Here is a 15,000-nt window from a genome sequence, read left to right on the forward strand (position 1 = left end):
CAACATTTGATCTGCTTGTAAACCAATCCTTATTTTGTTCTCGTCTATTTCTCTCTCCATCTCCTCTCTCTCTCTCTCTCTCTTTTTGTATCCTCCTCTTCCATTCTCTTTTCCCCTAATTTTTTCTTTCTCTTTCTCTTGTATCCTCTTCTCCTTTCCCTCTTTTTTATCCTCTCTCTCTCTCTCTTTCTTTCTCTCTTTTTTACCCTCCTTCTCTCTCTCCCTTTCTTTCTCTCTCTCGGAATTCTGCCGCCGAGTCGTGAGGAGGCGTCGCTTCCTTGCCCTCCGGAAGGAGGAGGAGGCGGCACCGCAATAAGGAAGCGGAGGACGGACAGGAGGAGGAGGAGGAGGAGGAGGAGGAGGAGAGGAGGAGGAGGAGGAGGAGGAGGAGGAGGAGGAGGAGGAGGAGGAGGAGGAGGAGGAGGAGAGAGAAGAAGAAGAAGAAGAAGAGGTGGAGGAACAAGAAGAGAAGGATAAAAAAGAGGAGAAGAGGAGGAAGGGGAGGAGAATAAGGCGGAATGAGAGACTCACAGGATTACATAGCGCTCCCTGAGGTGACGCCGCTCGTCTGACCGAAGTCTCCCTTCTTACAGAGCGAAGTGAAGGAAGTGCAGAGGAAAGAGGGAAGAGGAGGAGGGGGAATTCTCTCTCTCTCTCTCTCTCTCTCTCTCTCTCTCTCTCTCTCTCTCTCTCTCTCTCTCTCTCTCTCTCTCTCTCTCTCTCTCTCTCTCTCTCTCTCGTCGCTTCAGGTCACCCGCTGTAAACAACAGACAGACAGATAGAGAGACAGACAGGCAGGCAGACCTTTGTATCGTACGCGGCTGTTGTGCTCTTAGGAGAGGAGAATAATAAAAAAAAAGAGTATCTTCGGGGAAATTAACCTCAAGACGTTAAACTTCATTGAAAGACGAAACAGGAAGGATGTTCCCCAGCCTTTAATTCTCTTGGCTGTGAGTTTCCAATTTTACCATTTTCCTTTTCCTTGTTTCGTTTTATTTTTTCTCTGTAAAAGGGGAGGAGGTTCGTTTGTTTCGTCTTGAAATAGTGTCTTGCGTAGGTAAAGTTGGCGTCAGATTGCACAAGTTTGCGCTGGATTACGTAAGTCCATTTTTTTTTTTTTACGTCCGTTCGCCCACAAATGCATAAAGGAGAGAGGAAGCGAAGCGGCCGGGGATTGTGGGTAGTAGATCTTCAATAACATTTCTTTCCTTGTCTTCTTTTCTTCTTCTATTTTTGGTGCTATTAGTATTTTTTTTTTTCTCAATCGGATATTTTTTTCATAAAAAAAAAAAAATCTTTGATTCCACTTTCTATTAGCGTCTCCTTTTTTCGGAGCGGAAACATCCATGGAAAAATATTAGATCAAGGCGGAAACCACGTGCTGCTACGCCATTGGCCAATCAGGGGCGAGCTGGACCGACCGCTTCCGAATGCGCCACTCTGATTGGTCGGTCGAGGCGGCGCGCTGACCGTGCCCCAAAGAGCGCATTTTCAGCGTGACTGACCGAGGACTGAGACGCCGCCGATGAGTCCTCCTGAGGGCGTGCCCTTCCTGAGGGACGGGGGCGGAGTCGACCCTTCTCTCTCTCTCTCTCTCTCTCTCTCTCTCTCTCTCTCTCTCTCTCTCTCTCTCTCTCTCTCTCTCTCTCTCTCTCTCTCTCTCTCTCTCTCTCTCTCTCTCTCCACCTATGCAATAAAACTTGCACACACCCTGGACATGAAATGAGCCATCAGCGGCGCGGGAGAGAGAGGGAGCGCTTCTTCGACAACGCGGAGGACGAATAATGGGCTGACGGTCCCAAGAGCTACTCGAAGGGGATATTGGAATCACTAACGACCTCGTAGGGGTGAGGGAAGGGGGAGGGAGGGGGAGAGGCTGAGGGGAGACGAGGGGAGGCGAGGGGGAGGCGAGGGGGAGACATCTATGTGGCGGAGGGGTTGTGGGGAGGCAGAGCAGAGAGGAAGGGGTGTGTGTGGGGGTTGACTAGCGGCAGGGGGTGGTGGAGGGAGAAAGGGTGGAGCAGGGGGTGCGGGTGGTGGAGGAAGGGGTGGGAGGGGAACTTGAAGCCCTCCCCCGCCGCCATGGAGGAGAAGGGCAGGGAGGTGAGGGACAGGGGCGAGGCCAGGGACGTGGCCAGGGACGTCATGAGGGGCAGCGACGACATCGGGGGCACCAGGTACGACTTGGACACGTCGGAGGGGGACGTGGTGGTCGTCGTGGTCGTGTGCAGGAGGTCGGAGATCGGCGACACGTCCGACTTGATGAGGGGGAGGGGGGAGCTCTGAGGGGGGGAGGCCGACGGGTGGGGGGATATCGACGAGGGGTGGGGGGACAGGCTGGCCGGGTGGGGGGACACGGACGCCGGGTGGGGGGACGTGGTGTTGGAGGTGGGGGACACGACCCCTCCCTCGCTCGGGGTCGTGGTGGGGAGGGGGCTCTCGGACACAGGTGGGGGGGAGTGAGTACCTGGAGGAGAGGAAATAAAGAACATTAGATCAACAATAAACAATAATTCCCTAAATTGATAATTTTTACTATTGCAATAAGTCTCAACGATATCAACACAATGCAACGCAGCACATCAACATACAATAAATAAATCCACAAACAAAACTATAAATCCAATTTTGTTTTCTAAAACAAATCATTAAACAACTAAATATCAAACAAATAAACGAATAACAAAATACATTCCAAAAAAAAAAACAAAAAAAAACAAAAAACTTACCAAGTGACAGGTCCTCGTCATCGGAGTCATCGAGGGGCGTGGGTGACCCTGGGTTGATGAGGTCATCGTCATCGTCATCATGGTGGGCATCACGTGACTCTGAGGCCCTCGAAGCCCCGCCTCCGCCCTGCTGACCTTGCATCATCCTGGGGAGAGGAGAGAAATAAGGTCAAGACGAGGCCGTGGACACATGGGAATTAATGGTAGTTATGGTGGTAATAATGGTGGAGATAATGGTAATAATAGACATAGAAAGGATAGTAGTGATGATAATAGAAATGGTGATAGTAATAATTATAATAGGGACGACAATCATAGCAATAATAATAATAATAATAACAATAATAACAATAATAATAATAATAATAATAATAATAAAAATAATAGTAATAATAATAAAAATAACAACAACAACATCAACAATAGCAACAACTGTAGTACCACGAATGACAACAACAACAAACAAAAACAATAACCAAAAGCCGCACCAGCCACCACGCCACCAACACGAGCGCGAACGACCCACGACCCAATCCAGGAACCCGTGTGCCAGCAGCGACGGGAGAGGGCCAACGTGCGGTCCCAAGATTAACTCCCGCAAACAAGTGAGGACGAGTAATAATCCATAGGAAAACAAACAGGCTGACACGCGCGGCTGAGGGGAGATGGGAGGGAGGAAGAGGGGAGAGGTAGGGTGATTGGGGGGGAGTGAGGGAGGGAAGGAGTGGGGTTGAGGGAGTGGGAGGGGGAGAGGAAGAGGGAGAGGGAGAAGGAGAAGGAGAGGGAGAGGGAGAGGGAGAGGGAGAGGGAGAGGGAGAGGGAGAGGGAGAGGGAAGGAAGGGAGAGGAGAAGAGAGGAAAGAAGAGGGAGAGGGAGAGAAAGAGAGGAAAGGAAAGAGGGAGAGGGAGAGAAAGAGAGGAAAGAAAGAGGGAGAGGGAGAGAAAGAGAGGGAAAGAAAGAGGGAGAGGGAGAGAAAGAGAGGGAGCAGACAGGGAAAACAGAAGATGAAAAGAGAAGGGATGGCAACAGGATAAAGAAACACAGGAGAGGAGAAAAGAGAAGGGAGAGAAGAAGAAGAAGAAGAAGAAGAAGAAGAAGAAGAAGAAGAAGAAGAAGAAGAAGAAGAAGAAGAAGAAGAAGAAGAAGAAGAAAGAAATAAAGAAAGAGGAGAGTCGAAAGCGAGGGGAGAAACGTTGAGAGGATAGAGAGAGGAGAGAGGGGAGGGCGAGGGGAAGGCTCTCGCTCCCCTCCCCTCCACTCCCCTCCCCAACACCGGCACAGAAATGGTCATTAATTCGTCCGTTACAACACTTTCTTTTCCCCCAATAAATCCCTTCTTTGTCCGCCTAAACTACCGATAAACGCAGGCCCGCGTCTCCCTCGTTCTCCCCTCTCTTTCTCTCTCTCTCGTTCTCTTTCTCTTTCTCTCTCTCGTTCTCTTTCTCTTTCTCTCTCTCGTTCTCTTTCTCTTTCTCTTTCTTACTCTCTAGCGTTGTCTTTCTCTTTCTCTCGTTCTCTTGCTCTCAGTCGGTTTATTTCTCTTGCTCTCTCGTTCTCTTTCTCTCCTCCGTAATGATTCTCTTTCTCTCTTTTATTATATGTCGTATTCTTTCTCTTTTTCTTTCTCTCCTTCCCTCTCTCTCTCTCTCTCTCTGCCTCTCCCTCCCTCCCTCCCTCCCCCCCTCCGTCCCTCCGTCCCTCCCTCCCTCTCTCTCTCTCTCTCTCTCTCTCTCTCTCTCTCTCTCTCTCTCTCTCTCTCTCTCTCTCTCTCTCTCTCTCTCTCTCTCTCTCTCTCTCTCTCTCTCTCTCTCCCTCATTCGCCTCTCCACCTGCGGGCCGAACGATGACGCGAACAAAATAGGGAAGAAAAAAAATATATATATTGCCAGTCTTTAATACTAATCCGTACCCGATGGCGACGGACGCTGAGTTCTTTCGAAAAACGTCTAAAAAGCGAAAGAGGGGAGGAGGGGGAAGGGAAGAGGAAGGGGGGGGAGGAGGGGGATGCGAAATTGACTTCCCGACGGCGAGGAATCGGAGGTAAGGGGGGGGGGAGGGGGGAGGGAAGGGGGAGGCGGGAAATCGGACGATGATTCCTGCCTACTCTCCCCTCCCTCTTCCCCTCTCTTTCCTCCCCCCGCCCGAGCCATCCTCCTACTCCCTTCTCTACCTACCCTCTCCCTCCCTTTCTCCCCCTCTTCTTCCTCTCTCTCCCTCCCCTTCACCCCCTCTCTTCCTCCCCTTCTCCCTCCCCTTCTCCCCCCCCCCCCCCCCCCCCGGCAAGCCTTTCCTCGATTCCCCTCGCTCCCTCGCCCTCCCTCTTTACAGTAAACACGTGTAATAAGATGACGTTTATTCAATGGACCTTGTTACACCACGAGAGCAGGCTGACACTGCTGCTGTTGTTACTACTGCTGCCTGCTGTTTCCCCTGCTGTTGCTCCTGGTTCTGCTGATTCTGCTAAATTACTGAGCTTTATTTATGGTAAAGAGGTAATTTTTTTGAATATATCTATCTATCGATAAATACACATACACGCGCTCGCACACGCGCGCACACACACACACACACACACACACACACACACACACACACACACACACATATATATATATATTTATTTATTTACTTATTTACCTATTTGCTCTGTTTCTCCTCTTGTGATATTTAATTACGTTTGTTAGGAAATCCTCTTCGTCGTTATGTAATGATTTATTCCTTCCGTCCCTTCTCCTATTCTATCAGTTTTAATATGTGAAAGGAATCTTTTGCAGCTAAATTGACCATATCATATTAAGCTCAGGGTATAGGTTCATCATAATTATAAAATTGTATCGAGAGGAATTATAAATTTATGCACTCATTGGAATCTCAGAGAACATATCAGTGACCAAAGATTTTGATAATAATATACTGCAATTATGAGCATTAATAGATATAATTCCCACGTTTCTTAATATGTTCTAGTCGTCATCCTCAATCAAATAGATCATTAAAATATCAAAACAGGAAAGACTCATCCTTTGGCGTCATCTATATATAACTTATATTGTTATGTAAATTATATGAGCGTGTTTTCGTGTCTGTCTGCAGTGAATCTGTGTACGTTTTGATGTCTCGTGTCACCCTCACCCCTTCTTTCCCCTTCCTACCCTCTCCCCCCTTTAATAGCTCCCCCTCCCCCCCCTTCTCTCCTTCCTCTTCCCTCCCGATTCTCTCTCCCTCATTTCTCTTTTCTTTTCTTTCTCCTTCCTGAATTCTCTCTATTCCCCTCTCCCTCCTTGCTGCTCCTTCCATTCCTCTCCCTTGCTCTCTCTCTCTCTCTCTCTCTCTCTCTCTCTCTCTCTCTCTCTCTCTCTTCCAACCCGCACTAATCCTCCCCTGCCCCTGCCCCCTCCCCCCCTACGTCCTCCCCTGCCCCTGCTCCCCTTTCTCCCACGCCTTCCCCAGCCTTGCCCCCTCTCCCCCACTTCCTCCCCCTTCCCTGTCCCCTCACCCCCACCCCCCAACTGGAACCCCTCCTTCCCCTCCTCGTCTTAAGTGTCCAGGTGTGGCTCGGAGACGGGAAGTGACCTAATGGGAATGATTTGCACCTTAATGAGAAGCAATTAATTAGCAGTTAATAAGGAAATTACTTGGAAGCCTTCGGGAAATTCCCTTACTCTGATTAACACAGAGCAGGGTGAGGGGGGTTGGAGGGGGGAAGGGGGAGGGAAGGTGAGAGGGAGAGAGGAAGGGAAGGAGTGAGGGGGTGGGAGGGAGTGAGAGGGGTGAGGAGGGGGAGAGGGAGGGAATGTGTGTGTGTGTGTGCGTGAGAGAGAGAGAGAGAGAGAGAGAGAGAGAGAGAGAGCGTGAGAGAGAGAGAGAAAGAGATTGGAATAGAATCTCATTGCAAATTCCAATCACAGGAAACAGATCCAAGATGGAAGATCCGCCGCAAATAAGAAATCCTCTCTCTCTCTCTCTCTCTCTCTCTCTCTCTCTCTCTCTCTCTCTCTCTCTCTCTCTCTCTCTCTCTCTCTCTCTCTCTCTGTCCATTCTCGCTTGCTGTATTTCCCTATCTCTTTCCTTCATTCTCCTTCCCTCTGTCTTTATCCCCTCCTTCCCTCCCTCTCACCCTCGCTCCCTCTCTCCCTCACTCCCTTTCCTCCTCCCTCCTTCCCCCCCTCTCCCTCTCCGCCTCCCTCCCTCTCTCTCTCTCCTCGTCCCTCACCTCCTCCTCCCCGTCGTTTCACACCCAAACCTCCCCTTCCGCCAACAAGGACAAGAGCTGTCTCCCCGGACCCTTCCATAAATCAATACTACTCAATCAACAGTTTATTTCACTCATTATCAAAATCAATGGCCGCTTCTCTCCGCCGATTATTGTAGGGTACTCTCGCTCCCTCTCTCTCTCTCTCCCGTTTTCTTTGCGAGGATTTATGGGGCCTCGAGGGGGGACTGACATATATCGCTTAGGAGGGACGATTCCTCACTTTATTTTGCGTTATGCTTTCTTCTTTTTTTTTTTTTTTGTCTTTCTTTTTTGCTTTCTATTCTTATCTATCTTCACATCTCAAAGTTATGGTAGATGCTCGTGTGTTCAATATAATTCTTTGATAGTTTGTGGTTATGAATGAATTGTGAATAGATACGTGCAATTACCGCCGTGATGCCTTGAGAAAAAAAAAAAAATCATAAACAAAAATTGTCGCAGTAATAATAGCAGCAGTAGTAGTAGGAATGGTAGTAGTAGTAGTACTAGTAGTTAAAATAAATAAGTAAATATCATTAGTACCATAACAATAACACCCATGAATAACAGAATAACACTAATGTAGCGATGCAACGAAAACACCAATAACCTTACTATCAACAAAACAATCGCACAAGAAAAGTCACAAGCCACGTATTGATCGAGGAGTTAAGGCCGTGTTTTCGAGACCCAGATTTGCCACTTCAAGAATTAATGTTTTTTTCTTTCATTCCCTTTCGTCTATCACTTTGCGTAAGGGAGGTCGCCAGTTGTCAGTTATTGGTTTTATTTCATCCGTTATTATCGTTGGTTTTGTTGTTATTGGTTTTGTTGTTGTTGTTTATTTGTTGATCGTTATTGTTGTAACGAATAGCATTGCGGTGTTTTTATTATTATCAGTGTTATATATCATTGTATTATCATTATTATCATTATTTATTATTATAACTATTAGCTCCACCATTATTATCATGATATATATTATTGTTGCCAATGCTATGACCATCACTGTTGCAGTTATTATTATTATCATTTGTAATTATCAGTATTAAAATAATTAACACCATATTTATCTTGATTAATCCATTACTATTAATATAGCCGGAATAATCATGATAAGAAATGCATGTAAATAAATACATATGCATTATTAAAGAAATATAAAGATCCCATTCCTTAAAAAAAATTACCGAATAACTATACGAACAAAATAGCAAAAGCATCAAAAACAAAGAAATACCTGAACAAATAAACAACCATGTCCTTCAATAGACAAATAAATAAACACACAAATCTACAAACCGACTTTTACACTCCGCCTCCCTTTCCGATCGGCCGCCACGTATCCCGCAGAACCGACGAATCTCGACTTCTAAAAACAGCGCCGGATCCCCAATAATTCTTTCTTTTTTCTCTCCCATTTTCATTTTCGTTTTTTTTCTGTTTTTCTTTTTTTCTCAGGAAGACCGCTCGCTCGCTCGCTCGCTTCTCTTCTGTTCCTCGCCTCTCGTCCGGCTCGGCTTCGCTCCGACTCGAACGCTGTCGGCTGTGCGGCGGGGCGGGCGAGGGCCGGGAGGAGGAAAGGGCGCCCTAGGGATTTTCCCAGTTTTCGTTTCGTCGGGTTTTCGTCGTTTTCGTTTTTATTTTTTTGTTTGTTTTTGTTTTTTGCGGGTTTTCGTTTTTCGATTTTTTTCCTTTTTCCGGGTTATCGTTTCTTCATTTTTTGTTTTTTTAGCGGGTTTTCGTTTCTCGACTTTTCTTCCTTTTTCCGGGTTTTCGTTTTTCGATTTTTCGTTTTTTCGGGTTTTCGTCTCTCGATTTTTCGTTATTTCGAGTTTTTTTTCGTTTTTATTTTCTTCATTTTTGGGTGAGTTTCTATATATACAGGTTGATATATTAGCCTATATTATTTTCGTTAACAATGAACCCTAAATCCAGTGGGTCCTCTGGTAAACAAACGCACAAAGACAACGCATACACAAAACATTTCTCTTTCACGTACACTAATAACATACACACACGCGGGCAACCAAAGATACACATTGATAATTATGAACACAAACAAGGACGCACACGCTCACACAAACACACATTCTTTAAACAAACATTATTTAACAAACACACACACATTTTTTTTCAACAAACACACGCATTTTTCAATAAACACAAACACACTTTCCCAACAAACACGCACACAAACACATTTATCCAAACACACACACAAACAACCAAACAAACCAACACACCCACAAACAAACAAACCCACCACCTACCCCCCACCCCCACACAACCCCCCCCTCCCTCCCGAACCCCATCCCCACAAACGCATAAAATCGCGGCCTCAGACCACAAGAAAAGCTCGCGGAATTGCCAATGAAAAACAAAGGCAACAGATTTGATAAATTACGGCGCCCTCCGGCCCGCCTCGATGCTGGCTTGCTCTTCAACTCGCCGGGGTATGAAGCGCTCCATTTCATTATAGTGGCAATTTTAAAAAACCCGCTCTCGAAAGCAGATGGCTCGAGGCACTCCGAGGGTTGGCTTGTTAAATGTCATTTGGAAATGGGACTTTACGAAAAGGGGGGGAAAAAAAGGTTAAAAAAAAGAAAAGAAAAAAGTGAAAAAAAAAAATTCTTCAGCGTCGGAGGCGAGTTCATGTTCGGTTATTTTTCCTTTTTATTGATTTATTTTTAATTTTGGTTTATTTTTTATATATATATAGGACGTGATTTCTTTTGAGCCTTTGGTTGGTTAGCTTTGGGATTATTCTTTTTTTGCTCTGTGTGTTTGTTTGTCTGTCTTTCTATCCGTTTTATTTTCTCTCTTTTTTCCGGTTTTCTCTCTCTCTCTCTCTCTCTCTCTCTCTCTCTCTCTCTCTCTCTCTCTCTCTCTCTCTCTCTCTCTCTCTCTCTCTCTCGCTCTCTCTCTCTCTCTGTATATTTTTTTCCCTTTCTTTCTCCCCCCTCTCTCTCATTCTCTTTAAGTTTCTGTTTCTCTCTCTTTCTCTCCGTCTATCACTCCCTTTCTCCCTTTCCTTCTCTCCTTTTCCCTCCCATTCCCTCACCCTCTCCCTTCTTTATCGAATACCAATAATCACAAGTTCCATCATCACAAAAGCGTATCATTTCTATCGTCTTTGAAAACATCTAGAGGCAATCAAAACGTTTAATAAAAATAGACGTATCATGGCCTTTCCACGCCGATAGATTTCAATTCAGTGTCGATTCTTAGGAGTGGAAGACTATCAAGATGGTGTCTTTCTTGGTTCTAAAGACGCATCTAGATAGATCGACTGATAAATAGATAGATTTGTTTGTAATGAGATACCTAAAACCGTTGTTTTTTTTTCTTTCTTTCTTTACATGTAATTCTTCTATTATAACTTTAGACCCGAATAAAGGCTACTAAAAAAACATATACTGACATAACGGAAAACAAAAACAAAAACAAAAACCGGCACCTTTTCACTCATTTCACCTCATTCACAACAATCGACAACCACAAACCTCGCAATGACTCATTACAATACGCTATGCTACTACTACACCCATTCAATAACACAATCACGTACGGAGGGAGGACGAGGCAGGGATGTAATGGGGGATGAGAGAGGGAGAAAGGGAGAGAGGGAGAGAGGGAGAGGGAGAGGGAGAGGGAGAGGAGAGGGAGAGGGAGAGGGAGAGAGAGAGAGAGAGAGAGAGAGAGAGAGAGAGAGAGAGAGAGAGAGAGAGAGAGAGAGAGTAAGAAAGAGAGGAGAGAACAGAGGTAAGATACAGAGAGGGAAGGGGAAAGAGAGGGAGCGAATGGGGAGAGGGCTGGGTGAGGGGAGGACAGCATCACCGGGTATTTATAAACACAATTAGCATATGTGATGCCACATCAACACCCGCGCACTGATTTGCCACCCGGGTTTAAAAGCGGCTCGGGTTATGTAACGTGCCAGAAACTTTTTCCCTATTTTAACCCTTTTTAAACTATTTTAGTTTTCTCTCTAACTGAGTTGGAGATGTGTGTGTGTGTGTGTGTGTGTGTGTGTGTGTGTGTGTGTGTGTGTGTGTGTGTGTGTGTGAGAGAGAGAGATAATCGTCCCACAATATATAATTGATCTATAAATATCAATATAAGACTGACCCTTAAATTGATCTTAGAAAATCTAAACTAAAATTCTCCTTCTATTTTAGTCTTAGTAATAACTTCACCATTCGAAGAGGAAATTTCGCCATAAAGAAAACCAAACAATTACCACATTAAAAACATTAAAAAAATATATATTTGTAACCTTAATAAAAAGTACAAAATCAGTACACAACAAAAAGGCACATTATCTTTTTTTCACCCAGAATATATCGGTCAAACGAACGATAAATTTCGCTCTGCATGGCTGTTGCAATCGCTTGAAACTCGCCTAATAATCCAGTATTGATATTCACTCTTCACTATTGTTCGTTGAATGATGATATTTTTTATTGTCGTGATATGCATCTGGTCGGAGTGAATGGGGGGGTAAATGCTGAATAAATATAGGATGTTTTTGTTGAGCGTGTGATTGTTTTTCAACGCTGAGCCTTTTTTGTTAATGTTTTTATCGTCGTTGTTGTTGTTATTATTGTTATAATTATTACTACTATAATTATTATTACTATTATCATAATAATTAGTAGTATCACTAATTATATTATTATTTGTATCAATATCATTACCGTTACCATCATTGTCATTTTTATTATCATTGTTATCATTGTTGTTGTTGTTGATATTTCTATCATAATTATTATTCTCACCATTATCATCATCATCATTATTATATTACCATTATCATTATTATCATTATTATTAGCAGTACTATTTTCATTATTATTATACATTTATACACACACACATGTAACGCGTATTTGTCTGACAGCCACCCCACGTCCGCTTTTCCCGCATGCTATCCGGCCGGCAATAACAGAACAGCCATCGCCCTTACCACGATAGAGAACGAAGCCCCGACCCTTCGATTCCCCGGTGGATTCGGGTCTCTGAGAGCGACCCTCCCTCCTTAACCTTTTCCTATTCTTCATCTGTGTCCTTTGGTAGAAACCACTTTATCGCCGCTCTTGAACTCTCATCCTCCTCTGTTATCTTTCCTTCTCCTCTTTCTCTCTTTCTCTCCTCTTTTCTCTCTCCTCCTCCTCTTTTTTTTTAGCTTCTATTTTTTTTCTCTTTCTTCTTCTTTCACTCGTTTTTTTGAGGGAATATTGTAATTATTTCCTATTATCATATTTGTTTTTTCCATGATACGTTATTTTATCGTTACTTTTATATTTTTTGTTATACGCTATTGTTATTATTACCATTATTACATATCTAATCATGCGATATTGAAATTATTCCCATCATCATATTTTTTTTCGCTATAAATACACATCAGTTCTTCATAATGACAGACTATTAACAAACATACGGAATCGTCCCCATACCCGCCACGCCTTCGTTAAAACCGCATTTCTTTTGTCTTTTTTTAATTCCCTTTTGTCCTGGGCGACTCCCGTGATTGGCCGATCCGTCTCGCAGCCGATTAGAATTCGCCCAATCTCTACGCGACGACTTCGTTATAAATCCACCGCCGACGACGCTACGTTATTTCGGGGGTTGGGGTCGATTTATTTGGATCCATTTCTTTAAAGCATGTTTTATTAAGTTACATTACTGTGTTGTTTTCTTCTGAATATTTTTTTTTTTTTTCAAGCATGTTTTCGTTATTTTTAATTACACTGAGCGGAATTCATATATTCATCCTTGGGAGTAAATCTCGTATATATGTAATGATGGTTTTATCATCGTTATTATTATACTTCATGATGTCCATCGGCTCATTGGAAAATAACATCTTTTAATCGACGGTTCCTTTTTTATGTTTTTATTTATCTAAATACTTATACATACATGCAAATTCTATTTTCTACTTAACTCTATTTTCTCGTTCCGTAACCTATTACCACATTTATCACTCTATCTAATATAATCGCTTTATCTCCGTAGTTACCCCTACCTCGCGACCCTCAAACGGGGCGAAAGTACACGACAATAGCGCGCGAAACACAAAGAAAACGGGCACCAGTTTATTCCTACTGGAAAATGGACGCATAAAAAGCTTGACTGATTGCCGTGTTTGAAAATGGCCCCCGAATAATCGCTATGGTTTTCTCTTTGTTCTTATTGTTGGAGCGGTTAAGTTCAAAAAAGAATATTGCTGCTGGTTATTGTTGTATTGGGAGGTATATGGCATTATCCGGCCATTTAGCGCGCTTGGATGTATGGATATGTGAAAACGACGTCTGTATATACACGTATAGTTAAAAACACATCCGCACACACACACACACACACACACACACACACACACACACACACACACACACACACACACACACACACACACACACACACACACACACATCTTTTATACCTTCACCCAACCCGCTACACGTCACCCCAGCTACACTCACACCGCTACACCTATTCCCGCTACACCGACTTACGCTACAAACGCACCCCGCTAAACACCACGCCGCTACACTCACCCACGCTACACCCCCCCCCCCCCCCCCGCCACACACACAACACCCACCCACGTTACACCCCCCCTCCCCCGCTACACACCCACTACACCCACCCACGCTACACTTAAACGTAGCCACTCGAACGGAAGGGAAAGTAGATGTCTCCGCACAGCGATCCGGAGGCGGTAAGCGACTCGGGAAATAACAGTTATTGACAAGTGATATTTTACGTGGTTGGTCGACGCAGCGGTGACGAAGGCGGTGGGGGGGGGGGGGGTAGGGGGGAAAAGGGAGTGGGTAGGGGATGGGTAAGGGGAATGGGTAATAAATAATAGATACCAAATAACGATAATAATAATAATTATTATTATAATGATGATAATAGTAATGATAATAATAGTAATAATAAATAATATTGATAATGATATTGCATTATAATTATTACAATAGTGATAATGATGACAATAATGATAATAATAATAACGATAATAACAATAATAAAAATAACAATAAGGAAGATAATGATAACAACAACAACAGCAACAACAACAGCAATAATAATGATAATAATAACAATAATAAATAAATTACAATATATAAAGATTAAAACCCGGCACTACCATCGTAAAAGATTTATAGCGACACCAAACCCGTTTTTTCCCTAATCATTTTCTCCCCCCCCCCCCCCACCTCCTCCTTTCTCCTCTCCCCGACCGCACAAGCCAAACCACAAGTTGTCTATCTATATATCTATCTGTCTATCTACTCACTTTCATGTGGTGGTTGTTTCAATTGCTTAAGGAACTTGATTCTTGCTTTTATAACCTTTCTCGTGTGTTTATTTCTAGATATTAATCTGTTCATATTCGTGATAATTAGAATAATGATAATAACAATAAAGTGATAAAGATTGTAATAATTCTAGGTCTGATAATGGATTATATTGAATGTGATAATAATTATGATAATCAAGGTGATGACGATAATGTTTATGATAGTGATGATAATGATAACATGATGATACTAATAGTGATAATGATAGTATAAAATAATAATAATAAAATTAATTTATTATTATTATAATGATAAAAACATTGAAAACAATGCCAATAACAATAACGATAATAATAATAATAATCATATAAATTCCCCCTTTCCCTCACTAAACGTCCCATCCTCCTTCCCCCTTTCTCCCTCCCCCCCTCCCTCTCTCCTCCTCCCTCTCCCTATCCTTCCCATTTCGTAGTTTCTCCTATTCGCTCCTGTGGTCTCGAAGTTTCTCACGTTACCGGCTCGCTGTCACGCTATCCCTGTGGTGTGACATCATGCTGTTTCTGTCCCTCGCTCGCCCTCTCGCTCTCTCTCGCTCTCTCTCTCTCTCTCTCTCTCTCTCTCTCTCTCTCTCTCTCTCTCTCTCTCTCTCTCTCTACCCCTCGTTCTCTTTCTCCCTCGCCCTCTCTCGCTCTCTCTCTCTCTACCCCTCGCTCTCTCC

The 15,000-nt window shown here is 43.8% G+C and overlaps 1 protein-coding gene across 1 annotated transcript in view; it reads right to left on the reverse strand.

Annotated features, from left to right (window-relative positions):
- Nucleotides 1-15,000, reverse strand: part of LOC125043053 (homeobox protein SIX3-like) — a 36,127-nt gene that overhangs the window by 11,241 nt on the left and 9,886 nt on the right. Inside the window, exons 2-3 of the mRNA XM_047639008.1 lie at nucleotides 2,730-2,875; nucleotides 2,062-2,467 (exon numbers count right to left, since the gene is read on the reverse strand). Of these exons, the coding sequence (XP_047494964.1) occupies nucleotides 2,062-2,467; nucleotides 2,730-2,875 (552 nt within the window). The remainder of the gene's footprint in view (nucleotides 1-2,061; nucleotides 2,468-2,729; nucleotides 2,876-15,000) is intronic.

The sequence above is a fragment of the Penaeus chinensis genome, chromosome 33 (genome assembly GCF_019202785.1).
Source record: "Penaeus chinensis breed Huanghai No. 1 chromosome 33, ASM1920278v2, whole genome shotgun sequence".
Classification (NCBI taxonomy): Eukaryota; Metazoa; Arthropoda; class Malacostraca; order Decapoda; family Penaeidae; genus Penaeus; species Penaeus chinensis.